Source organism: Lepisosteus platostomus, chromosome 9 (assembly GCF_059453375.1).
Source record: "Lepisosteus platostomus isolate fLepPlt1 chromosome 9, fLepPlt1.hap1, whole genome shotgun sequence".
Classification (NCBI taxonomy): domain Eukaryota; kingdom Metazoa; phylum Chordata; class Actinopteri; order Semionotiformes; family Lepisosteidae; genus Lepisosteus; species Lepisosteus platostomus.
Genome location: NC_142619.1, coordinates 28,564,380 through 28,591,479, shown reverse-complemented (window position 1 = coordinate 28,591,479; position 27,100 = coordinate 28,564,380). Strand labels below are relative to the sequence as shown.

Here is a 27,100-nt window from a genome sequence, read left to right as displayed (position 1 = left end):
TTTTATTAGTTAATTAATCTTAAAACTTATCACTAAAGACTTAAATAATTTAATTTTGGGATAAGGTTTCTGGGTCTTTATTATTACTGTCACTATTACTCATTTTGTAAGTATAATGTAAGAAATTACTTTTTTTTACTGAGCCCCTCAACGACACTAGAGGAGCGAAAATGGATGGGTAGTAGTTCGTGTTTCAACTACTAGGTGGCGCTCTGATGTCTGCAGGCCTAGCGGACTCCTCGGTGTACCCTCTTTACCACAACTGACGAGGCATCCTACACGCTCTCCGATTTCACCGATCGGCCAGCCCACCGGTAAAATATTCAGACAGCAACTTTTTTCGAGATATTCCGTGTTGTTGTGACCATAGAGGACGAAAAGTAAAGATGGTTCTATAAATCCATCCTTTCTTAAGTTAAGAAGGAAGACCTGGTCTTGAGGGTAAACCGTTCTTGAGTTAGAAATCGACTACTTCTGGACTCGACAGAAGTCCCCTGGCCGAGCGGGAAGAAGGAGTGGGAAGTCGCTCTGTCCACTACTGACTATTCCGATATAAATGCTGCAGCGATGGAGTGGTAAGATGTTGCATATTCTCTTCTTCCCGACCTAGTTGTGGCACGTTTTTAATGGTTATTATACCCGTGTTCTGCACTGTACCGTAGCAGTGTGGAGACATGTGGCATGCCAGTTTTGGAGGGTAGGCCGCGGGGTACAACACTAGTGAAACACATCTCACCTGTTACAGTGGCCTGTGGGACGGGTACCCGACGTTGATTTGTGAACATTTGTGATGTACATGAGTGGAAATGGATTCGATACTCGACCCTCCAGGCGCCCGTAATATGAACACATTGAACTGAACGGTTATTTTTTCATTTTGAGATCGATATATTGGGCTCTTTATTTAAGGATGTAGGCAGAGTTAATTCGAAGAATGAACATTATATGAAGGTATTTAGCAATTCCACTATATAATGCGTTTAACGGCACATCAGCTTTTTACTTTGCTGTTGGAAAGTAGCAGACCGAGAACGCCTGGACAAAATATGTCTAGGGAGTTCAGGGTTACTACTGTCAATGTACAGTATGTGGGGTTATGGAAACGACAGTTGAAAGCAGAGGATCCTCCATATGGCAGAAAAAGGTTAGGGAATAGTCGGCATGGATTGGAAAAGGGTAGTTCTCGCTTAACAAACACACTTGCTAGAGTTCTCCGAACACGCAAGAGCACCGGCGGCAGATTAACGCGATAAAGTTAATTATAAAAGGTTAATTCTAACATTGTAGGTGATAAGTATTCAAATACATGTTTGTTTTATTATTAGGAGTTGCAATTTAAAGGGTAGTGAATAGAAAACATGGGTAAGGGATGAATGCTCTAACTGTTGTGATGTAATTAGTGGTGTGCCATGGGACATGGGACTTGTGCTCTACCGGATTTCTATCAGTGATCTAGATTCTGGCGTGGAGGACAATCGAGTTCATATGATGCTACCAGTTTATGAGGATGAACAAACACTATGAAAGCAGCCAAGTAAATTCAAGATTTAGAATTCCAGACTGGGCAAACACCTCACCTGCCAGATGACATTTAATCTAGACAGAGCGTTACGTGCGGATTGTAGAACTAGCACGAAGTACAAAACGGGAAACACAAATTTAGAAATAATTGGGTGCTTATGGTAGCATCTTTTTATTTCTTTATAATGTGTGAAAGCAATCCAAAAATCAAAGAGGTTATATAGTTAAGTGCAGAATTTAAATCAGGGATCTTAATTTTACAGAGCACAAATAAGAGCTCATTTTAGAACAGCACTCAGTTTTTGTTCAGAAAATAGCTATATTCTGGGAGTACAGTCCTGGTATTAATGTCCTCTTCTGACATGCTAAACAAACGAAATCTTTTTAGTCTTGAACAGAAAAGATTACGACGGGACCTGATTGAGATATTCCGAATCCCCTGAGGTACAGCCACAGTCAGCCTTGTGGGCCTCTTCAGAATAAGTCCTGAAATGAATCAATGGGCACAACGTAAGGGGAAAACAGGAGACACTTCTGTACGCCGAGGGTTGTGGGAGCCTGGAACATACTGTAAAGCTGATCCCTGCTGTGGCTTCTGCCCAGACAGCAGGATGATCCTCTGATCAGTTAGTTACTAGCTACCAGATGTGCTGGATGGGCTCAATGACCTTCCCTTGTTGGCCGGCTTAATGTCCTTATGTCATTTGTCACACCCCTTCCTTGTCCCCAGCGAAGACCCTCCTCCCCGAGCTGCGGTGTTGGAAGTAAACTAGCAATAACTTGCTCTTAATGGCGGGAGATGCAGTTCTGTTCTTGCCTACCGTTACCCACAGCAAGATAAAACACCATAGCTCTTTTTCTTTAAAAAGACACCTGACAGCATGCGGTTGGAAATGGACATGTTGCCTAAGGGGATCTGCCGCCAGGGGTTCAGGGAGAGCGAGGGGGGCTGACATTTCTGTCTGTCTCAGGGGCTGCAATGACCTGATGTCGCCGGTGGTCCGGGAGTTGGAGGTGACGCGCGCGGCCCGCCGGAGGAGCCTGAAGAAGAAGGTGGCCTGTATCCTTTCCCTGTGTCCCCCGGCCCCCTGTCCTGCAGCTGGCGGGAAACGCGCAGCGTGGGCCCGGGGAGACAGCCGATAAACACCCTGATGCTGCCTTTTCCTGCTGGACCCTAGAGTGGAGGATACAGGCAGAGTCAGCAGTGTGCTGTCTCCAGCTTGTTTTGTGACGTCCTGCGTGAGAATAAAAAATGCAATGGATAGCTGTGTGAATCCAAGATAGTTCATGGTCTGCATGATGGGAGAACTTGTTAGTGAGCGGAAAATAGGATCACGAAGGGAGAGGAAGCATAGTTCGGACCCGTGTGCTCGTTCTGCACAAGCGTCCTGCGTCGACTTGTCAGATTTGTTTGTCTGGGACGCCAAAATAGGAGCAGCAGAGAATGATGTCAAATCAGTAAGGGGGTACCAAAGGACTTAGACCAGGGGTGCCCAACCTCTTTTAATGTAAGATCTACTTTTTCGTTTGCCAGTCCAGCGCGATCTACCAGTGTGAATTTGAAGCTCTGATATAGGAAAAACAGACTGTGGGCACATCAGTACAATAACGATACCCATCGCTAAAATGGCAGCCAACAAAAGCAAGTGACTCACGCTACAGTGAACAAGTAATGTTCCCCATTTTGGGGGGAAAAAAAATCTCCTAACTTAATGAGAGCATTGGCGCTGAGAAGCTTTCTTGAGAACCCTTGTACTTTTTTTTTGGAACGTGTTGACACTGCTGATCATGTCGATGACATTTTTATTTTGTCCCTGCAGCTCGACGTTCAGCTCATTCAGCAGTTCAGTCAAGTCGGAGCTCCTATAGCCTTTTTCTCCCACTGGCAGCCAGCACTCAGGGAAGAGACTTTTACAACCCATTCGACAAGGGTTAAACAGACACAAGGGCAGTCAAATGAATGACATTCTGTGCACAGATCTGAATAAATTTGTAGGCTATCAAAAAAAGTAAATAGTCAAATAGCCCATTTATTATTTGCCAGATATTCTTGCGATCGATCGACTGGTTGGGGCACCCCTGACTTAGACAGATGCCTGACTTGGAATTTAAGGTAAGTGGTTTCGGAGTGCTAGGTGGTGATGGCAGGATTGTACATTTTCAGTGCAGGGTGAGAGGTAGCGAAAATAATTGAGGTATTAATGAGGGAGCAGTAGAAATCGCTTATGTGGAAGTGTGTAGACTTTGAGGGAAATCCTAAGGATTTGCCGTATATTGGTCGATAACTCTTAAAGACCTTTTGTACTACACTGGAAGGCTCTGCACTGGGTTGGAAGACGCCTACGGTGGTCGGGAATGGAGCTCAAGGGTCTGCAGCTCTGTGCGGCACTGACGGCCAGGGGAAGTGGAGTGGCAGGGTCCGCTGCCTGCCCTCTTCTTGGCCGCGCTCCTGCGAGCTGTGGGACGTCCTGCAGGGACGACGACGCAGGGTTCCACAGCTGTGCAGGGCCGGCCCTCAGCCCAGACTGGGTTTTCCTTGACTCGGGATTCCAGTTCCCTCTCCCAGCAGCGAGAGCCCCAGCGCTGCCGCCATGGTCACCACCACCCCTGCCAGGTCCCTCCTGCGCACGCCAGGCTCCCTCCTCAAGAGATCCTGTAAGTCCCTCGAGCCTCCACACTCTCCTCCGTCCAGAATGGTGACATCAATCGTGTGCGTCTGGAGTAGGGAGACGATGCTCTGCTCGCTGCCTACTTGCCCAAGTTCATATAAAAAAAAAAAATAATATAAGGTTTTATTTGACGTTGAAAGCTAAACTAAATACTAAGCAGGAGAGGCATAGGAAACATAAGGAAACTCTAGTGTCTGTTTCAGGCCATTTAAATTCTGAAGCATGATCAAATTTAAAAGGACATCGTCCTCAAATATCTGCACTTTTCTTCTCGAAGTTGAAAGGGACTCTGGGTCGTCAGTAGCAAATACATCCCACACTCAAGCCCCAGATGTCTGAGACAGTGTTCTGCCTCTTCTCCGTGTCTCCAGCCTGTGTGTGTCTTCTTATTCTGAAGAGTAACGGGGCTGCTAGGATGGAACTTCTACCGTTTTAAGCATCGTTAGTCTGAAACGGCCCCGCCATTCAACGACAATAACACCAGTCCTGTTTGTGCAGTCACTCCCAGGAGTGCTTTGAGGAATCCAGACGTGTCCGCCATCTTGGGAACCGGGGGGAGATCCCCTCGTTACATCCAGACGCCGAGTCGCCTCAGCAGCTTCGCGGGGGTAAGGAGACACCGTTACTTTTCGTTTTGGACAAAGGGTCTTAGTTCTTAGTAATTCAGCTTCTGTTGCTTCCTGCCAAACAGACCCAGGGTACCTTTGAAAGCAGTTAAAGGAAAACTTTTCTGCTTTTTTAAAAATGTTTCCCCCACATGCTAGTTATTGTTTTTTTCTTGTCCATAAACAAGTAATGACTCGGTTGAAAAGGTGCACGCTTGCACATTAAGTGGTTCGCTTTTAAGTTTTGAAGGAGATAAAGAAAAAAGGAGGACTTGGGAAAGCTGTGATGCCCTGCAAAGAGAAGGTGAAAACTGCCTAGAAAAAACGTCATTCCTATGACGCTCCATCCAGTGGGCGTCATAGTTACATGTCCAGTTACTGACCTGGAAGCAGAAGCTGTGAAAAGGTGTCCTCATAGCTCTCTCTCTTTTAAAACGCAGAACCTGGACGACAGCGACTGGACCAACACGCTGTACGTGTCCCCCCAGCAGACCGCCACAGGAGAGGTGAGCTTCACAGAGGACGTCACCATGAGTGCTGTCCTGCTGAAGGAAGAAGACCCTGGAGAGGCAGGTGAGGACAGCAGGGATTATCCAGGATGATTAGAACATTAGGAGGACTGTTTGCTCAGCTGTGTTTTGAAAACTCCATGTCCATCCACTGTTTATGTCCCTGATGGTTAGCATATGAGGACATGGTCCACCCCTGCATGAAAGTGTCTAGTGTTCTCCAGGGAGCAGGTCAGCCATGATCTCAGCTGTAAGCGTGGCAGGTTTCTTCTGCTCCGTGGCACAGATGTGTTGAGATGAGCCCAGCCATCTTTAGAACCTCTCTGTGAACATGGGATTACAGGGTGTACTGGATTGAAGACACCCCACACCCCTGAGACAAGGAAGAATCAACTCTGAGCTGTCAAACTGTCTCCCTGCCACCCCTGTGGCAGGTGTGTGCAGCTTTGATCTCAGAAAGTCGCAGGTTCCTGTTAGTTTTAACACCATCCAAGCTCTTACCTGTAGTTGTGGTTTGTTGGATGGAATGAATCTTTTTATCCTGCACCTCCTAAACATTTCCATGCTCATAGATACAGTTGCTGTATCTACAGAGTGCTGTTTACCCACTAGTGCTATATCTTTAAAGCTAGACTTTATGGTGTGATGCTGGTCTAAAGTTGGACTGACACGCTTTTATAAACATAGCCTTGTGTTCTCCTTAGTGCTGAACTGTGTCTCTCTGCACTGAGCAGTGAGGGAGGCATGCAATAGTAAGTAATGGGAAGGGTTCAACACTGAAGTACAATTTTGCCATGTGCAAAAGTTATTTTTTAAATTGCTGCTAAAGTGCTATCAATGACAAAATTGTATTGCGATCACTACTTTTTCTTTGTATTGGAATAAGGCACTTGCTTCTAAAAAGTCACTCTTAGATTTGTGTAGAGCAGTTAACCTGTCACAGTTTTTCTCTTTCAATTATTAGTCAGCGGGTCAGCGTATTCTTTTGTTCTGAAATCTGAAAATCTTTCTCAGCAATTAATGTCTTATCTTTGAAAACTGCCTCCTGGTTTTATTCAAATGCTGACATTGTGATTGGTAATAAAGCAGGGTATTACGCCATTTTTTCTACAATTCCTCCTATTGCCACCTTTGGAAGTATTGTCTTTTTTTTATCTCTGTCTCACACAGCGTCTATGAGCCTGTTCCCTGACTTCCTGCAGTCGTATCTGAGGCACTCATCCAGTGCCATCTTTGACCTGCTGGAGGAGTATGAGGCCATCTGCGGAGAGCAGGTACGTCCATCCGTCTAGGATCAGGGAGTCTTTTATTCCTAGAAGGGGAAGTAGGAAGACCCAGCCCAGCCTTGACAGTGCGCCAGTCCACCTCTGGGCTCACACACACGCCGGCGCAATTTAGGGATGTCAGTGAACATAGCCAGCTGCTGTTTCTGGGGGGTGGGAGGGAACCGGCGCACCTGGGTGAAAACCCTTGGTTGACTTGGGTCAGGCAGGGAGATGCCACATAGTTGCACTGCAATCTGGGTTTGAACCCTGAACTCGAGACAATTTGGAGGCTGACATACCTCCATGCAGAAGATTCCCAAACGATGCCAAAGCTCAGTGAATATACTTGTAGCAACATGGAAAGCAAAACAAACGACTCAGTTTGATTTCAACACAACCCCCAGACTCAAGTGTTCTGGTAAAGTCATCAGTGTCACTAGTCGGAGTCCATTGGTGCCCTTTAAAACTACACAACATGCTGCCCATCTGGTTAGTCCTTCTTCTTCAGACGTCCTGCTTCAGAATTCATTGCAGGCTGTGTGCTGCAGTCTCGGGTGACGTCCCCATTAGGTGCTGTGTAACATTCTCGCTGTGCACAATATATGAGGACCTAAAATGTTGAGATCTACTTTTCTTGTTTTAAAAAACTGCCAAATAACTAAGCTCTGGAAATGATTTACCCTATTAAGTAATTTAACTACTGTTAATACAAACTAATATTTCTGTTCCCTTTTCTATTATTTATTGACTTAGTGACTGTAGATAACGCATCTTATAGTTGTTTCTTTGAAGGAAAATGTCAAGTGCAGCAACTGACCAAGATCAGTAACAGCAGCGTTCCCCATCTCCGCTGGGACTTGCGCTCTGTTAGCGTGATGGGTCACCCTAAAACCACCTGAGTGTTATTTGTGAATTATATACACTTGCAATTTCTTGCAGCTCTGCTCCTGGAGGGCTCAGGTAGCTCCTTGGCTTAATTTAACAATTTAAGTTGATCGTACATAAGCTGTTCTAGGTTGGTTTAGTGTCAAACTCTCAAACCTGCGGGACAGGAGCTCTCCAGGAGCAGGGCTGGAGACTCCTGGGTGAGTAACGCTGAGAGTGTTGGAGAGTCCGGGGACGAGCTGTGAAGTCGGAGAGAGGACAGTGCCCGGCTGCTGTGTTGAGCCCAGTGTGGCCGGGAGGGGAGGTGCTAACAGCTGGGGGCTCTCTCCAGGTGCGCATGCTGCAGAAGATCGTCCTGAGAGCCGCACCGGGGCAGAACAAGTTTTCCAAGACGGCCAGCATGCTGTGGCTGCTGCAGCAGGAGATGGTGACCTGGCGCCTGTTAACCTCGCTCTACAGGTAGGCCTGTTTGGAGAAGAAAGCCAGCAATGGCTTCAGAGGTTTTTTGGGCTGGTAATGTTTTCGCATACACTGGCACTCAATTTAATCATTATCCAAAGCAGAAGATTGTCCTTGACGATGTTTATGTAATTGATGCTCTTTTTGGCTGTTTTTTCCATAAGCTATGGGTACCGTTAGTAGTTTCTTTAGATCTGTTAGTGACAAGTCCTCAGTGATTTTTTTTTGTCCTGTCTCTATATTTATCCGTGCCAGGCAGTAGCTAATTTTTAACACTGCCTGCCAAGGGTTAACAATAATCACTGGGGAGCTGGGTGTAAAAACTGGTTATGGTCACTCACAGCAGCAGCGTTTGGCTTTAAGAACTACAATTCCCATAAAACACACTGGGCAACTTCCTGACAGCGTCTACGTCACAGTCCCTATGCTTCCTGGCTGTGGTGACGTCTAGCTGGTCCCTCCAGTTCTGGCAGCTTCATAGATAGTCGGTGGCAGATGCAGGAGGAACTCGCATGGTGTCTCTTTGTAAAAGTCTAAAAAATGAGAAAAAAACATGGGAGAGTTTCCAGATGTATTTACAGGCTGGGAGTACTGCAAGATGCTAGCAAGGGTCCCACCACTCACCTTGTACATTCCCCCCATTTAAAACGTTTACATGTACTACAACACCTCTAAGCACGGCAAAACTTATTTTTTTACATCACAATTACAATGTACTTAAGTCACAGCAAACATACACCTTTAACCTATCAGCTTAGCACATCTAGCTAACAGTTCAGTGTTTGTCTCTGACACCGCACAGCCCCTTAATACACCTTTTACATAGTTGAAACAAAAATAAACACTTAAACCTTTAAAAATGAGACAGTGACACTGCTAAACATAAAACTATAGGCATTTAAAAGTCCTATTATTTCAGGTTTACTGGTCTTACTTCAGAAATTAGAAAAAATCATGGGAAGGTTTCCAGAAGTACTCACAGGTCAGGAGCACTGCAAGCTGCAGGATCTCACAGCTCGCCTGAACATGGGCCTTATTCCTGACTCCTGTGCCATCGAATCATCACATGCTTACACATCCATCTGACGATACTTTAAGTGCACAGAATTACCTGTGCAAAGTTAGGAGCAGGAGACATTTCAGTGACTTAGAAAGAGGGGGACTATTGGCGTTTGACAGAACTTTAGTGACCGAAGCAGCTCAGCTTGCTGATGATTCAAGAGCAGCGGCGTCTAAGGAACTCCCAGGGAAAGGGCACACTCTAGGATCCTGGTATCTGTATGTTAATTCAAAGTAAAACACAAGTCGAGCATCTGCAGAGTCACAGACTGCAAATGTCAAGCTGGGACGCGAGCATCCCGTTTCATCCAAAACTGTCCACTGAGAACTTCATAGAGTGGGATGCCATCGTTGGCTGGCAGTACACATATCCTAGACTCGGGCAAACTTTACACCCCAGTGCATACAAGCCTCACTGACGGCACATGGTGGCTAAATGACGTCTTAATTAATTTGACATTGCTGTTTCCATTTTTTCTCCACTCCCTGCACTACTATGATACATTTAGTCATGTGATACTGCTTCAGCTTGTTTATGTCAAGGAGCTGAAGCTGGTCAGTGTGCGATTAGCTGAAGGCTACGTCCTTGGCCTTTGCTGTTTGCCCTCAGATTGAGTACCTCTGAAGGCCAACAGTGTTTGACTCAGCAGCTGCCTCCAATGTACTGTCTTTTGCCTCCTTCTTCAGGGACAGAATCCAGTCGGCTCTGGAGGATGATATCATGATTGATGTTTCTGTAAGTGGAACTCAAGTGAATTTGTACTTTTGTGTGACTTCTGCAACTAGGAGAGGATGGAGTTTCCAAAGCCACGTCGCCAGCGCTCAAAATTACTGTTTCCTGCTTATTGGAAATTTGTGTTAAGTTTAATTGTCTAGATGTTTAGCTAATGTTTTAACTTTAAAAAGATCCTTTCTCATGAGCAAAGCTTCGACTTAGTGTATTGTGGCCAAGCAAAATCTCACAGACTAAATCCCTTTTAAGATGCGCAGACAATCTGTTATGATAACCCTTGCTTAGGTCTGTGAAGTCATCTGTCCAGTCATTTTGTCTCGACCCTGAAGATATGAAAAAGACTTCTTAAAGTCAACTAATGAGAGGAGTTGACGGGAATCTGTGTTTAGTGATTTCCCTCCTTTTCAACTGTTAACACACTACCTGATGCTGCTCCTTAAAGAGCCGTTACCAGCATAATACCTTCAGTTTCTCCTGCCTTCTTTCAGTGTGACGTGAGATGAAAGTAACAGGCTGCTCTTTGTGGATACTGTAATAACAGCCAACCTGTCATTTTAAATGGAGCCACAGGATGATAATTAGTTTATTGGTGATGTGTTAAAAAATGCTTACTCTCAAAATGCACACACATGGGTGTGATGAGTGTGTTTGCAAAGGGCCTCACAGTGCCGGGTGGTGGCTGGGTGTTTGGTAGCAGTTTTGGGAACTTGCCTAAGAAAAGTGTTTCTGGTACAACCTGCAAGATATCTAAAATAAAGCCTCCTGCACTGTCTAGTATCGCTTTTGTGTGTTCCGATCCCTGTTGTCACCTTATTAAAGAGTGGGGTCTCTCGCCCCCCATCTGTGTGCATGTGTTTTGTTCCAGGCTCCGAACGAGAGTGAGAAGCTGCTCATGGAACATCTGTTTCAGAGGGATTCTATGGTGCGCCAGAGCCAGGTACTGGTCCTCCTGTGTCCCTGGGTTGACACAGTTCTCACTGAAATGAGCGGCGCTTTTGATTCATCAGTGCCTTGGTAAAAGAACCGCTGATGATTACAGAATGTGAGCAAGATCCTTCTAAAAGTTCAGCTCTGTAAAGCGTACAGCATGGGGCAGAAATAGGACAGCATTATTCCTGATTCCACCCAACAGCACAAACAGTTCTGCCTGTGCTCCTGTCCTTGTCCCCAGAATAAGATATTTTTTGTCTCTGTGCTTGAGGTCATGGGAGAGGACACATGGAACCTCTCATTAACCGGGTCATAATATTGGCTTCTGTCCCAGATGTTTGTGCACAGTTCCAATGTGTGAGAAACTATGTGTGATAGAATTTGAGAGTTTGTGATAGCTGGTTGTTTTGTAGCTTGATGTGTTCTTCACTATTATGTGGAAATTCTGGCATTGGTCATTTATACAGTCATGGATGAAGCCTGTCTGTCATATCCCGGGGAAATGTATGATTTTTGTACGTTTTTATTTCTAGCTTGTCGTGGACTGGCTGGAGAGTATCGCCAAAGATGAAATAGGGGATTTTTCCGATAACATAGAGTTCTACGCAAAATCAGTATATTGGTAAGCGACGCTTGCGTTCATTTTCATCACGCGGTGTCTCACACTGCCTAAGAGCCGAATCCTATTGAGTAGCTCAATCCGTGTGTTTAGTGACGTTCTTGTTGAGGGATGAATTGAAATTTTCCCATATCACTGAGTGTATTTTAAAATGTGTAGCAAGAACATTTTTGTGTTCCTAAACAGGATGTTTCCAGGACACTGGAGAATGTTGTTCAAAGATTAGAAGGTTTGTTCTTTTTTGAACTCGTAGCCCAGTCTATGCATCTGCACTGTCAGCGGACTGGAATCTGCAGCTTTTGGTTCTCTGATTCCTCCCTTGAGCCCTTGAGTGAGTGGCGGTGCTAGTATTCAGCTCACGATGTGTTGACCGTGGAAAGGGCCTTGAATGATTTGATTTATTTTGGTAACAGTGGACATCGTGAAACACACAAGTGGTATCTGTGTCCCTGTCTCCCAGGGAGAATACCTTGCACACGCTGAAGCTGAGGAGGACAACAGCCAACACTGGGTTCAGCCGACCCCTGGTTACCGAGCTGGTGAGGCCCATTGTGGACAGAGAGGGGTCTCTGTGAGCCTTCAGGCTGTCCGGGAGGAGGAAGATCAGAGAACTCCCCCCCCCCCCGAAAGAGCGCTGACTAAGCCCGCAAAAGACCGGAAAGGGCTCTGGTGGCTAGCATTGAGCGCCGAGCAAACCCTGGAACGGGCCAATCCTCTCTGTTGTATGCTGATTTAACATCATTGCGCCATGTGTGAGAGAGGAATCGATTGCTGTTTTCGGCTAAGTTTTGTTTTTTTATGAAGAGATATCAAGATCAGTTTTTTGACTTCTCATAAAATTTCAGTCCACCTGAATATTTTCAAATGTTGGCACATTTCTCTACCGTAAATGTTAAATTGCACACTTCTTTTTTGCTAAGCTGCGCAAATGAAACATGACAATTTATCAACGTTGTTTTTACATACTATTTACCTGAGCAAAGTTACGTTCGCTTTAATATAGCCTCTTTGCTCATTTTGGCATTTGAGTTGGCCTGGTTTCTCCGACCTGCTTGCCGGAGTCGTTGCCTGAGTGTGCCATTACTCAGTAGCCCAGCACTGATCTTACGACAGAGGGGCATGGGCTGGAAGAGGACGACGGTAGTTTTTCTTACTGTTGTGTGTCTCAAGGACCCAGATGCCCCACTGAGACAGAAGAGGCCCCTGGCGGACCTTGACCGCGAAGACGACGCCAGGCTGCTGAAGTACCTCTTCACTCTGGTGCGGGCTGGCATGACCGACGAGGTGAGTTCACACCGCTCCGCTTTACACTGTTGTGCAGCTGTAAGAAAATAGCTTTTTAATAGTTTTTATTAGTGTGTTGTTCTGCATGATTACACAAAGCTTTACTTTGATGTAAAAAAAACTTGGCACGGTCTTTTCACAGGTTTTTAAAAATAATTTCAGAAACGCCACTTATTTTTACTTTACAATGTTTCGCAATAGCCAACTGTGTGTTTTACACATCTCGCACATCTCGGTTCTCAGTTACTGTACAAACCCCACAACCACACGCAAGGGAGAATAAGTGTAGGAAGACTCCTCCGGCCCACCCACCTTCGAGCTGCTTGTCTTTAACACGCATGGGCACCACGGACCGGTGTTGGAGGTTCAGCGCTGATCGGAGGAGGGGCGCATTCCTCACCAGCAGCGCCTCGGGTCTACAAGTGCCTGGGACGCCACAGGCAGTCGCAGTGTTACTGGCCAGGTCCCTCTGTAACCTCAGCTGTGATTGGTTGTACACTGCTGTGTGGGCAATCCCAGTCACAGTTGGCTAGTGACATCACCCAGGCTTGAACCCGCAACACCAGGGTCACAGAGCTCAACCTGCACTCAGGCGTGTACCTTTGCTGGATGAGCCACATGCTGTTCTCTTTATTTTTCACCACCTCCATATTATTTGGTGTGTTTGTGGAACATATTCAGGTGTAAAACCATCCTTATTTATTTTCAGGATTGATTCTAGGGGGACCTCAACAAGATAATGTTACTCCTCAAAAGCAAAATCCGTCAGGTATAATATATATTTACAGGGGAACTGCTCTAACCTAAGCCATCTTCCCAAACGATCTGTGACATTTGACTGTGAAGCTGAGCTTCTCCTTGCTGTGGGTGGCATTTGGAAAGGGCAGGGTGACCCCTGGACAAAGGAGGTTGTGTATTGACGTTCCCTGTGGTGTGGTTTGCTTGAAGGCACAGCGTCTGTGTAAGCGCTGCGGTCAGGCCTGGAGAGCGGCCACGCTGGAGGGCTGGAAACTCTACCATGATCCCAACATCGGTGGAGGTATAACCGGATCTCGATGTTCCCTGCGCCAAATGTGGATTACATCCATGTTTCTTTAATCAACTTCGGTATCCCTGCTGGGAGGTCTTTCATTGACCAGACCAGCCTTTAAAAGCTCAAAAGACCTTGTTACTTCTCGTGACTTTCAAGCTTTATGCAGAACAGATACACATTTAAGATGAGAACTGAAGGCTCGTCCACCTGTAGTTTGACATTTTAGTACATAGCCACTCCATGACTATCAAACATTTTGTATAATGTACTAAGAAGTATTTACAACGCTAGTAATCCTGCTGGATTCAAACCTCCTTTGCTGGGTTTTTAACGCCTCTCGATTTCAAATGGCAGCAGTTGCTAACATTTTAGTGGTGATGTTGGGCAGGAAGACTTATAAGGTTGTTTCTCGGGGGAATGTGAAAATGAAGCGAGCTCCAGAGGCGGCAGCCCACCCTGTCACATTCGGGTGTGGGCCGCTGCCGTGCGATCCCTGATCCGTCGTGCCCCGCGGGGTGCGGGCGTGTGTGCGTGTGTGTCGCAGGGCTGGAGCTGCAGCCGGTGGAGGGGAACCCGCAGCGCTGTGTGTGGAAGGCCTGCTGCTGGAGGATGGCCGAAGAGGTAGGGCCTGCTCGCACTGTCCTCTCCCCGTTCCACCGGCCACAGAGCTTGAGGACGGGTGTCCCCGGGTCCCCAGTCTCAGACGCTTGTCTCCCCCCACCACCACCACCAGACTCAATATGTGAAAGAGTAACAGACATGTGAGAAAGGGGAAAGAGTAAAGAGTAAAAAGTCGGCAAAACTTTTCGTTCTGGACGGGTCCCTGCAAGAAGGGTGCCATTATCGTTTCGCTCAAGTCAGTGCGCAGTATTTTGTGCATTGGGATGACATGAAGTTTAATTTTTAGAGAAGCGTCGATTTTTTTTTTTGTTCGTTTGTTTTTTGCACTGGAACCTCAAGGGACCATAGCGTAGATTCTTAGCCCTGCCCCCAGTAAAAGGAGTCTGGGAGGCAGTATGTTGTCCGTATTCCTCCCAGAACTGACCTCTCCCCTCTGGACTGGACTGCCTGCAGGTGAATCTCCACAGTTGGAGTAGGAGGTGCAGTGCCGATTTAATAGCTAAGATATTCAGAAACACCTGAACTTCAGCGTGGAGTAAACGGTGTATAATAACATGTTCTGTGCCTCCCTGGAACTTCTGCTCCTGTGGGATGGACCACCAGGTCAGACTGACTTTCTCAGCGTTCTCTCTAAATAACACCTTTTCCATACCCTTTAATTACTTTTATATGGATAATGTAAAAGGTTATTCTGTATTTTGTACATTTTACATTTTTTCTCAATCTGATTTTTAACTGCAATCTTTCCCTAGAGTGTCACCGCATAACAGACTTTGCTTAATTTCGTCCTTGTAATGACTCTCCTGGAGGGACTCCTTCCAGGAGTCCAGTATTAAGTCAGTAAATGTGTAATTGCATGTAATCTTTTACTTGGCACATTAGCATTTTTTAATTTGTCGTCTGCACCCTGTTATCTGTCACAGGAGAGATTCAACAGATATGAACGAGCGATCTACGCTGCTCTGAGTGGAAATCTTAAACAGGTACTTTCTTTTTTTCAGCCCAGGCACAAGTTATACAAATTTTTGTTTATAGCTGTTAGACCACTGAAATGCATCGCGTATGTTGCTGTTTGTTGCCATTTCTGTTTGTTTCTAAGAATGGGGTCATGCTCTTAAAGTGAATTCCAGCTCAATTAAAAAATGACTTGTTATACTTTCCTGACTGTGAAATTCCTTGTTCCTTCATAAGAAATCCAAGAGTACTCTTAACTGAAACATTTATACATGTTCTCCCCCGGTAGTTGTCAGTTTTATGGAGAAACAATATATATAGGGGAATGTTTCCTATAAGAACAAATAATATGTGGTCTTAGCAACTGAGGGAGCAACAGTCCTTTATTTGATGAAGCTCTGTTGGCTGAAATTTCTTTTAAACAGTAAAATGAATCTTTTAAAGTAGAGTGTGTGGGAGTTTGCATTTCTTCATTTAGACCTTGCTATACAAATCCCAACAGAATGCTTCTACCATCTTCCACGTGTGACACGTTACAATAAAAATTCTTGGACGTGCGGTTTAGGATTAAAAGGATGTAGGCAGTAAAGAAGCAGGGCCAAATTCAGAAAGAGCCTTCTGCCAGGGCTGTTCTACTGTCCTTTCTGTTCAAAGTGAAAAGTCCTAATGTTCCAAAATGTAAAAAACCAGCCTCTCGTGAGACTTAAATTGGCAACTTGAAACATTATGTATGCGATGCTTTACAACCTCATTGTTCATTGTTTTGTAATTAAGAAAAGGTGTTAATTATTTGAATACAGCCCAGCAAGAGCACCGAGTCCTACTTAATTTTCAAGACACATTTTATAATAAGTGTTTTACTGGAAACTCGGGGGGTTTTCACAGAAGACGGTAATTTTATCCACCGAGCTGGTCTTCGCGAAGCTGCTGGAAGCGTGCCGCTGACTTGACCGCCTCTCCCCCTCTGCTGTGCAGCTGCTCCCCGTCTGCGAGACGTGGGAGGACATGGTGTGGGCCTACTTCAGAGTGATGGTGGACACGCTGGTGGAGCAGGAGATCCGCTCCTTGGGCACGTCCAGCGACGAACTGGAGGAGCTGCCCAGAGAGTACCTGGAGGCCAAGTAAGACCACCTGCACCTGCTGGAGGACATCAGCCCTGGGGCGCACAGTGATCACAGTCCAGGGGCTGTTCTGCAAAGATATAAGAAAGTATGGTCTGGCAGTCATTCTTTGATGTCTTACCGTCAGTCGAAATCCTTTTCCATTTCAACTCCCTGCCTCATGGCTGATGGTTAAACTCCTTTCCTTGTCTTTGGCGGTTATGGCCGTCAAGCATTGCCCTTCTCTAACCTTCTTCATCTGAGCAATTGGGAATGTGGGTTTCACTTCTCTCTGCTTGACAGTCCCCTCCTGTGCAAGGACTGTTAGTCTGTGTGGAGTCGGATGATAGCTTGGTAACCATGTCTGAGTGTGAACCGTTGTGTAGACAGGGTAGCTTCTCACGCCACATGCTAGCAAATCAAACATAAAGGAACTGAAATAAGCCCACCTGTCAGACATTTCTCCCTTTTCATCCAGAGACCGATCGTAAAGGTACATCTTATTTTGTAGTTGGACCATGGAGAAGGTGTTTGAGGAGCTACAGGCAACAGAGTCAAAGGTGAGTGCTCTTGTTCTTATTAGGGTGTAATGAAATAAAGCCTGAATTGAAGATCCTTCCTGATGGTTTTGGCTGGAAGTATACTGTACAGTTAATTTGGAGTTGTTGAGCCAAGTGAATGTGCTGTTATGTTTTCCATTGCTTATCTGCTGCACTGTGGGGAAAAGTCTCAACAGGGCTAACTTTTAGCATGTTGTCGGAGAATAGCGGTCTATAACGAAGAGCAAACCAATTTGTCACTGACACTAATGTCAGAATAGCAACATGAGGATAACTTTATAAGTGCTTATGAAAAGCATAGTAGGAATGGAGTGTGTATTTGTGGATTTCACCGACATAAGACAACCCTCAGGACCAGTAATGTCCCTTGTATTTTAGAAAGTTAGCTCTTCAGACATTAGACATGGTACTATCAACTTCCATGTATATATGTTCCCCTTGTGTGCTTAATGTTTGTCTAGTCCAGTGGTTCTCAAACTACGTGGCGCGCCGCCAGGTGGTACGCCATATGACCCTGGAACTTTGTTGTGTGCACTGAAAAATCGGGACGGGTTTTCATATTTTCTGTTTTAATACGTGTCGAATACGCAGCCTACATACTGTGATACAGCGCTCGCTAATACTTGAGTGGACACAAGTGCTACTATGTAATTCTATACCGTTGCATAGGAATGTGTGCTACGAATGTAAGTGACCAGTTGTATTTAAAAAAAGTTATCTCCAGCAAATAGGGATGTAGGTGAATATGCGTGATTTTGGAACACCGCCAATCTTGTAAGTACAGGAAAGCATAGAAATGCGTGCTACAAACGCTGGCAATCTTGTGAGCACAGGAAAGAGTGATAGATAACAGAAAAATATTTATGTTGTTCTTGGTTAATTTGAGAAAAATACACCAAGCGTCTCTATTTCGCTCCCATGCACATGAAATAAAAACTTCTTTTAACTTCTGAGATGGACTTCTGAAACGCAAACGGGGAAAAATGCAAGCTTGTGGATTGCTAAAGCAGGTAAGCCCCACACTTTTTTTTAAGAGCATTATTATGGCTTAAAAGAGCTGACACGTATTATGTGTGGAGAAAAAGCTGCTAAACAGCTTGACCTGCTGCCCCCTCCAAAAGACACTGTCACTCATAGAATTATTGATATGGCAGATGATGTCAAAAGTACGCAGATAGAGTGCGTTAAGATGAGCAGATGCTTTTCACTGCAATTAGAGAAGTCTGTAGATGTTGTCGATTTGGCCAATTTGCTCATTTACGTTGGATACGAGTTTGAGGGTACGTCCCATGAGGACTTTCTGTTCTGTAAGCCGCTACCAACAGGAACTACAGGAGAGCACATATTTCAGCTTCTGAATGAATTTGTCAAAGAGAATGGCGTCGACTGGATAAAGTGCGTCAGAGTTTGTACAGACGGTGCTGAGATGACAAGCCGACACAGCGGTGTAGTTGCACGAATTAGAGAGGTTGCTCCAGAAATGAATGGACGCATTGCAACATCCACCGCGAGACCTTTGTCGTCAAGAAAATGCCTGACGATTTAAAATCTGCTAGACTCTGTTGTGAATTGTATCAAGGCTTGAAAAATGAATTCACATCTGCTTTGCTCGACTAAACAGGCTCACCCCACTCAGAATAGTGCTTTTTTATTGTTTATTTTTAATTATTGTTGTTCCTGTTTTTTTTTCTGTAAAGTGCTTTGAGAAGCCACCTATAATCACACTATATCAATTAAAGTTTCTTATAATATTTATTATATGTGTATGTGAGTGTGTTCGCGCATGCATGCTCATATTGGTCAATGAGAATTTCTGGGGTTCCTATGAGAAGATGACTTGTACAGTAGGTGGTACTTGGATGCTTTGGTTTGATCAGGGGTGGTACTTGGTCCAAAAAGTTTGAGAACCACTGGTCTAATCTAACTCTTTATTAAGATGCACTTCTTACATTCTTAAGATGTAGGATGTACTTCTTGTACAAATGTGAATGGTGTTGTTATCTGCAGAGAGTACTGGACGAAACGAAAGAACACTACCACATCATTCAGAAGTTCATCATCCTGGGAGATCTGGACGGTACGTTCAAGGTTAAATTCTCAGCCTTGTTGTATAGAAGAAACTGGCCCGTTTCTGAATGCCCAGAGGGCACAGAGAAGGATCACAGCAAACAAACATTGGGACGATGACTTTTTGCTTTACTTTTAAATGATATAACCAGTGGTTATTCACATCCATCAGAGTCAGAAATGAGGGGTTACATTACATCACACTCTTGAGCAGAAAGAGAGAGGATGTCAGCAGAGTAAATTATTGAAAACCGACCTCTCGTTTAGAGAACAAATATTCTAGTTCACTATAGATGTTTTTACTTTGCTTTGCTGGAATACTTGGGTTGCACATCACCCTAGGTTGATAGATTAAAATGTTGTCTCTCTGAATAGATGATTTGTTTAAACGTCTTATGTCTGTTCATTTGTAAACTGATCTTAAGCTTCACTACTCAAGACCCTATCTTTATTGATGCAGCCTGAATGGAAACCAGTGTAGGTCAGATCGTTAATTGGTGCGAAAATGGGGTTTTTAGTCCACAGCGCGTTGTGCTCCGTGAGTGTGCAGTAACGGGATGTGACGTGTGTGCTGTGCGCAGGTTTGCTCGAGGAGTTGAGTGAGTGGCTTGGTCGGGAGAGCCCAGCCCTGCCCTCACATCTGCTGCGCTTCATGAGTCACCTGGTCCTCTTCTACCGCAGCCTGGGCATGCAGCTCAAGGTAGGCCGAGACCCAGGGAACGATGCGCCTCAGCACAGGAAATGTTGCCTCCTCCTGTCCCTGTTCTCCTCTCCTTCCTTCTCTGGGGTCGGAAAACACATTTTTGTCTAAACCTGCTTTCACAGTGCGTGGTGAACTGAGGGTAAATCTCCCCCAGTGTTTCATGGAAGGTCTTACTTTTTCACGCCTTCGTGTGGTTGAGCTCTCGAGGAATTAGCAAAGTGTTACATCTGGTTCTTGAGTTCCAGAAGTAAACATTTTAATCTCCATGTTTTGTAGGAGGAGGTTGCTATAGAGGTCCTGAAGGCTTATATCCAGGTAGGTCAAATTAATAATCCAGCTATAGACTTATAAGGGAAGCATACAGGACACAACTCCTATTCAGCTGTGTGGGTTCTTTGTGTTGAGTGCTAAACTGTTTGTTCTCTTTCTCCCTCCAGCTTTTAATCAAAGAGAAACACACTGACCTGATTGCCTTCTATGTCAGTCACTTGCCTCAGGATATGGCGGTGGCTCAGTACGCTCAGTTCCTGGAGTCCGTTACCGAGACGGAGCAGCGTAAACACTGCTTGGACCTGGCCAGGGAAGCAGGTGAGGAGAGGGGAGGCTCTTCTGCCTGTGAGCAGGGTGGACCGACATGCTTTCTGTCATCTGGAGTTTTCCTTTTGTGTGTACACTCACACACTTCACCAGGTGTAGCTCACTGACTTGGTAGAGTTTTTAACCAAGTTAAAAGCTCTCTTCTGCCATTGCGAGTTCTATTTCTGGTTGTCTTTCTTTTCTTCTTTTAAATAATGGTGGTATCTGCCAGTTTCAGCATATAAGCACAATGTTTATTCCAACTGGAAAACATTCTGACTGTGACGTTTTGTTGAAAGTTACTTCTTTATATGTTAGCATCAATGCAGTCTAAAGACAAATCAGCTTTGATTGTGTTGGCCTCACTACACAGATAACAAGACCAACAATTAGGTTATTAGACATATGGATTAAAATAAATCTGAAGGTTTTAGAAAGTGATAGAAGAAAATTCAATCTCCAGCTAATTCTCACCAAGTACACTTGACGTATGTGCTCATCAGGGATTAGCACTGTAGCTGATGTAGTTTTGGACTTAGACACTGATAAAGGTCAGGACATAAAGCTCTCTGTTGTCCATAGTCATGTCTTTACCAATATATTACTTCTTAATTTCTGCTCTCCTGGAGTTTTGTCATTGAGATGTTCTTCGTTCTTTTCATATTGAGGTGCCCATTGTTCTGTTAAGTGCCCTGTACTGATTTTCTTTACTTCAGTAAATGCTTTTGTACAGTGAATGAAAACTACTTTGCCCGTTCCTCGGTGCATTAATGCCATCCCACCTGTTCTATTGTGCTTTCTTGTGCCACGTCGATTCAGTAATTAATCCAGTATAATTGCATTGATCTCAAATCACCAGAAATTTGGAGGAAAAAAATAAAAACTAAGGTTTTTTTCTGGCCTCAGCCAGCAAATTATGAAATATACTCTGACATACACTTATAAAAAAATCACTGATTTGTCTTGCACCGTATGACTATTTGATGTCTTTACTGTTAACAGGCCTCGAAGTGGCAGCTGTAACCAAAACTGTGGTGGAGAACATTCGTGAAAGAGACACGGAGGACTTCGCTCACCACGACCTGACGCTCGCCCTGTTCACGGGCACCTCTGAGGTGTGTGAGGACGGCTGGCTCACTGCCCGAAGGGTGTGGGTTTTTGTTTCTAGGTTACAGTACCATAGCTGGTACCTGGTTTTTCTGGTGACATAACAGGAAACCCCCTTGCATAGAAAAGCAACAGACCAGAGGTGATTCTTTCAAGGAAGAATTCAGTCCGCACATAATCCATTACTAAGCCCTCTTATTCACTCACACCTTTTTATTTATTTTTTTAAGAGATTTTTAGCGATAGAGTCCGATGCAAAAAGATTGTCACATACAGGTCATTTCTCCTGTGGCGTTTTAGGGTTTTCTGGTATGAGCTGGATCTAGCGCGTTTCCCGCTGTCGTTTTCTCTGGGGGGGCTCGGAGTGGGCAGTCGAGGCCATGGCGAGGCAGGGGCTGAGCCGGGTGTCTCTCTCTCGTGTCGTTCAGGAGGACATGCGGAAGATTGACGTTATCGACTGGCTGGTGTTTGACTCCTCGCAGAGGGCCGAGGCGCTCAAGCAGAGCAACGCCATCATGAGGAAGTTCCTGGGTGAGTCCGGAGTGCGGCACAGGGGTAGACAGAGGTACCAGAGACAAGGGGAAAGGAAAGTGCCGTCCCAAAGAGAACCTGCTTCCCCTTATCACTCTGCGCGCTTCTTCACTTTTAAAGGCGATCCCCACAAGAGTTTTTGTTCCTTTTATTACGATAGATTTTTTTGTTAAAGATAAAAATGGTATTCCTTGTTTAACTTTGAAAAATTTTGTCCTACCACTGCCTCTGACACACTGTTGACTTCTTCCTTATTGAACACCAAAGTGAAATGCTCACTTAGGATATTTCACTTCATCCACAATGGTTCTTTTGCTGTTGTGGAACTGGCAGAAGTCCACGACAGTGTTACTTTTCTCTGACTCGCCTGATAGCTGTAACGTCAAGGGTTTTTCATGGCACCAGATTGTTTACAGAGATAGTTTTTGTCATGCTGCAACAACTTTTCAATTAGTCTTTCTAATGACGTTGGATGGGTTGATGCTGAATTCTCTGGCAAAGTCATGTTAGTTCCTGCCAGCTGCATTCCCAGAGTGCTCTTTCTTTGTCACTGAGTAGGAGCGTTGCTGGAGTAGTATTAAAATGAGTGTACCTCAAGTTTGTATGAAAACTTACATGTACAGTACCTGTTTAGCATCATATGTACTTTTTGCTTTAGGAAATAACTCTTAATATCGTGCAATATACTCTTTAAGTTAATTGGTCTTTCATAATTATAAGTGAAAATACATATTTAATTTCTATTTATTCTTGTAAAGAGTTTGTATAATTGCTTTTCTCTGAAACTGTGGCAGAGCCGGGTTTTCTACCTGTAACCACATATTCCAGGATCAGTCTAGGCTAACGATCGTGGAGCCAAGTAAAAGAAGGAAGTGTGAAAAGAGGATGAAAGTCTTTCCCCATTAATGCCCCTTTCTCCCTAACAGGCTCAAAGAAGCACGACGCTGCCAAAGAGGTATTTGCCAAGATCCCCGAGGACTCCATCAGAGAAATCCACAGGCAGTGGGAAGAGCAAGGCCTGGACATGCCCCTCCCTGCCGAGGACGAGAACGCCATTCGGGAGCACCTGTGCATACGTGCTTACCTGGTGAGAGGCCCGGCCCCTCATCACTCTGAAGAGTCCATTCTGGAGACACTCAGAGACTTTTCTCTTTAGTGGCTTGATGACCTTTTTTAAATTCTCACATGGGCTTCTGCCTCACAGTCCAGTATAGCTTGGTCTGATTTCAGGGTCTCGTTTTGGACAGCCTGAATTGTTAAATAGCAGATGTTCAGATCCACAGTGGTCTGTTAAGGCTGCAACAACTAATTGACAGTTGCTTGATCTGATGAGCAGCCAGCATGCAAAATCAGAAGGCAACAGCTTGACCTTTTGTTGATCTAAGATACGGAGTCTAGTCAGACAACTGTTTCAAATGAGAACTTGGTCGACTTACAAATGGGACCTTTTAGGAGACATTTCCATGGGCACATTTGACTGGCTGACCCTTTTGTGCAGTCCTTTGACCTGTGGTCTTAAATCTGTGGGAAGAAAATCAAAGAACCTTTAATTAGCCAGCAGTGATATCGCCCTGCAACTCACAACTGGCTACCCGCTGAAGTGTGAGTTTGGTCAGAACCTGGATGGAAGACCTCCTGGGAAAGCTAAGGTTCCTGTTGGAAGAGGTGTTAGTGGGGCCAGTAGTGGGTGTTCAACATGTGGTCTGAGTGGGGTCTAATGTCCCAGTATAGTGACACGGACACTATACTGTACAAAAGCACCATCCTTCGGATGAGTTGTAAAGCCAAGGTCCTGACTATCTGTGATCGTTAAAATCCCAGTGCGTTTCTCGAAATGAGTAGGGGAGTTACCCTGGCGTCCTGGCCAAATTATTAATGGAATTATTATTATTATTAATTACATTCCCAGCCTGCTCACAAAAGTATCAGTGCAGCCTAACATGAATGAAGACTGCAACATATGATTTAAACGCCCTCTGCTGTGCCTTCAGTTTCCTTGGTGTTTCATATTAGCTGTGTGTTGTTTCCTCAGGAAGCTCACGAGGCATTCAATGAGTGGTTCAAACACATGAACGCGCCACCTCAGAAACCCACCCTCTCCTCACAGGCCAAATACACAGAGACCGTGGCTCATGAGATGAAGGAGGCGGAATACAAGGTGATTTTTTTTTCTTATTTTGACAGCTAAGTGATTTTTCCAGTTATGTTAAACATAATTTGTAATGACACTTGCTGGACATGCTAGAGAGAGCAGTGGTCTGTTTTTGTGAACCCAATGGCAAGCTAGGGAAACACAGTCAAGGGGACCAGGCAATATGGTAAATACAAGTAGGCAGATACGATCCAGAGTCGTCATCATCCAGCCAAGCAAGATTCAAATCCAAGACACTGCAGAAAATCTGAAGCAGTCAAAACAAAGAGCTCCAAGTAAAGCTAAGGCAGATCATATATAACCTGTTCCACCTGAGACGGTTGTGGTCGTAAATGTAGTAGAGGTGGAGCAGGCTTCCTGTATGATCACACAACCACGAGATTCGGCTGAGTACAGACTCCACAAGTCGCTGTGGCAATGCTAACTCATTTTACAGCGCTCCAGCAGAGGCAAACATGACAGAATTAGTATGAATAAAGCCAAGACGAACTTAACAGAAAAATCAGTCTACAGACTGATGCACGTAGAGTATTTGCTTGGGTGGCTCAGTCACACAGATGGCCGTTCAGACTTCAGGCTGGGCTGCAGAGCTCCCATCACTGGTTCTGATTATTAGCCGAGTGAGTTTCCAACCCCAGCAGTCAGCCATAGGGGTGGATCAACAGTAAACACTTTGGCTTGCCGGCCATCCTTGAGTTCACAGAGTTGTTGGTCAGAGCACCATCCATCTTATTTCTGATGCCTGGAGCTCTTACATGGAAACTAGAGGGGGGGGGATTCAAAACAGGTATGCTAAGAAGTACAAATTCAATTCTATCACGTTTTAAGGGACAGTAAAAAGAAAAAAAATAGTGAGCTCTAGTTTTAAAGAAGACAGAAATGCCTGTTCTCATACTGCTCATCTTTCATTGTTACAAAGCTAGTGCTTGCTGCTTTGAGATGGATGGAAAAGCATCAGAGTGGTACAGGGCAGGACATAAAGCCTTAGGCACTGATGAAATCTTCTTCACTTCAGATGGATTACAAGAACTGGAAGGAGTGTCTGGAAGCGCTGACAGAAGATGTGAAAGAACGAATCTACAACGTGCTGCTGTTTGTCGACGGGGGCTGGATGGTGGATGTCCGGGAGGTGAGTAACTCCTTTTCCGTTTCTGGGGCAGGTCGGACACCTTTTCTCTTCTAATGCGGTTAACCGTGAGGTACTTTTAAAGCCGTTTCCGAGCAGACGTCGCACTCTCTGCAACCGTGTTAGAAAAAAAGGAGGATTGACTATCCTTCTCTCTAGAGGGGCCGCGACGCCCAGCCCTGCTTAAACATCCGACACACGGACAGGTGTTGTTTTGGGATGTTTGTGTGAAAGGCTGCAGCAGCTTCTAATTAAAAAAAAGCAGTCCGCGCCTCACCACAGATGGAGAGAGCGACTGGGGAGACGTGGTAGTAGAGGCAGCCTGTAACCCCGGGGATGCGCTGCCTGTCGGGGGGAGAGCTTGAGATGGCTTCTTGCGTGTGCAGGATGCCGAGGAGGACCCCGAGCGCTCGCACCAGATGACTCTGCTGCGGCGGCTGTGCCTGCCCATGATGTGCTTCCTGCTGCAGACCGTCCTGCACAGCACCAAGCTGCACCAGGAGAGCCTGCGCCTGGCCGACATCATCGCCTCCGAGCAGCACAGGCTGTACCAGGTGAGCCGACCCGTCGCCCTCAGACTGCCCTCGGGCTGCGGGGGATAAACCAGACACTCATAAAGCTATTAGATATGCAGTTCCCTGCATTTAAGGCAATTAGTATGCTCAGCCTCTGCTCCTTAAAACAGATCATTCATGAGCTTGTGCTGAGGACCTTTACCTGTACTTAGCTGAATGAATACTATTTCATTGACTGCAAAGAGCACACGAGACAGTACTGAGTAAACCACCTCCCTTTAACACCACTAAGACCCGGCAGACATCCTTAATGCATTTGCAAGCTCACCTCTTTCTCTTGAAATACTGAAGTTCAATCCCAAGGGGTATAGCAACCACTGCACTAGTTCGCCCCAGTAAGCATCAGGTTCATTTATTTAGTTAGGTTTGTTAATCCGTAAACTGCAGGAGGTGCTCAGTGGAGCACAGCTCAAATGATGTTATTAATCTGGCTTCCACTGTACAGCATGGACGTGAGCTGACTTGCTTTCAGCAGTGCAAACCTCAGAACAGTGTCTTGGCTTGCTTTGCAAAAAAATAAAAGACCCTTGCTGAATCTTACACGCTGTCATCTAAGTAAAGGCATTGGCTGTACAGTACTTTGTACAAGAAACTGAACCGATAACGTACAGCATCCTCTTGCAACACAGTGTTGCACATAATGTTGCCCCAAGCTTGCTCGTCAGTTTAAACAGGTACTGTACTGTGTGCCACTATTACAGTCTTTCAGTAATTCATCAAGTGATTAGGATGCAGAGGCTTCTGTGTGTGGTGTTTTGGAAGGCAAAGCTCATTGCCTTGCAGGTGGGTGCATTGGGGTCCCTACAGGTGGTAGTGGAAAGCTAATTGACCTCGTGTCCTCTCTATCTTGGATGTGCTGGGACGCTGAGCCATGCTGCGTGTCTCTGTTTCCCCCTGCCAGGTCTTTTCCAAGGAAGAACTGCAGAAGCTCTTACAGAAGTTGCGGGAATCTTCCCTGCTCCTGCTGGACCAAGGCCTAGATCCGCTGGGATACGAGATCCAGTCTTAAATTGTTTGCATTTAGTTTTTTTTTTTTTGCTAATGTTTTTGAACTATATGAAAACCAGTCATCAAGCCATGTCTTCATTTTCTATTGAATAAAGATGTTAACCAATGTAAAAAGGCTGTAATTTACTGAGATTGAAACAACCATTGTTTAAGATGCTCACACAATGTTTTAATTTTCAGCTTCATTTGTTTTGGTACCATGAATCTAGTTTTCTGTATTTTCTGTAAACAAAGCCCCAGATTACATAAGCCCAGCTCTGCTACTCTGAAAGGCTCATTTTTCCCTGTGTAACCTGTATAGGCCTTTGTGTGATGGTTATTAACCAGGTCATTTTTAGATGTATACTTCATGGCATTTGCTGCTTTTCACCTTGTAACATATTTAAAGTTTTAGGTTTTGTGCTTTTTTCTTCTTTTTCATTTACATAGAAGATCCATTTGTTTTAATT

General features: G+C 45.1%; 1 protein-coding gene across 1 annotated transcript; it reads left to right on the top strand.

Moving 5' to 3' along the window:
- Positions 1–284: 284 nt before the first annotated feature.
- On the top strand, positions 285–26,765 carry nup107 (nucleoporin 107). Its single transcript, XM_088644598.1, has 28 exons — positions 285–575; positions 2,493–2,581; positions 4,075–4,176; positions 4,689–4,798; positions 5,236–5,368; positions 6,475–6,578; positions 7,786–7,913; positions 9,660–9,708; positions 10,571–10,642; positions 11,169–11,257; positions 11,715–11,793; positions 12,425–12,538; positions 13,487–13,577; positions 14,116–14,192; positions 15,116–15,175; positions 16,122–16,267; positions 16,758–16,806; positions 18,814–18,883; positions 19,455–19,573; positions 19,853–19,891; positions 20,014–20,164; positions 21,155–21,267; positions 21,688–21,790; positions 22,717–22,877; positions 23,823–23,948; positions 24,958–25,071; positions 25,455–25,622; positions 26,545–26,765. The coding sequence occupies exons 1-28, from the start codon at positions 568–570 to the stop codon at positions 26,650–26,652; spliced, it is 2,772 nt and encodes a 923-aa protein (XP_088500724.1). The 5' UTR covers positions 285–567; the 3' UTR covers positions 26,653–26,765.
- The last annotated feature ends 335 nt before the right edge of the window (positions 26,766–27,100 follow it).

What these genes read in the sequence shown, in the direction of transcription:
- nup107 (XM_088644598.1), top strand. An exon ending in TGAGTGGAAATCTTAAACAG is followed by an intron (nt 15,176 to 16,121) that starts GTACTTTCTTTT and finishes TCTGCTGTGCAG; the next exon opens with CTGCTCCCCGTCTGCGAGAC. An exon ending in TACAGGCAACAGAGTCAAAG is followed by an intron (nt 16,807 to 18,813) that starts GTGAGTGCTCTT and finishes TGTTATCTGCAG; the next exon opens with AGAGTACTGGACGAAACGAA.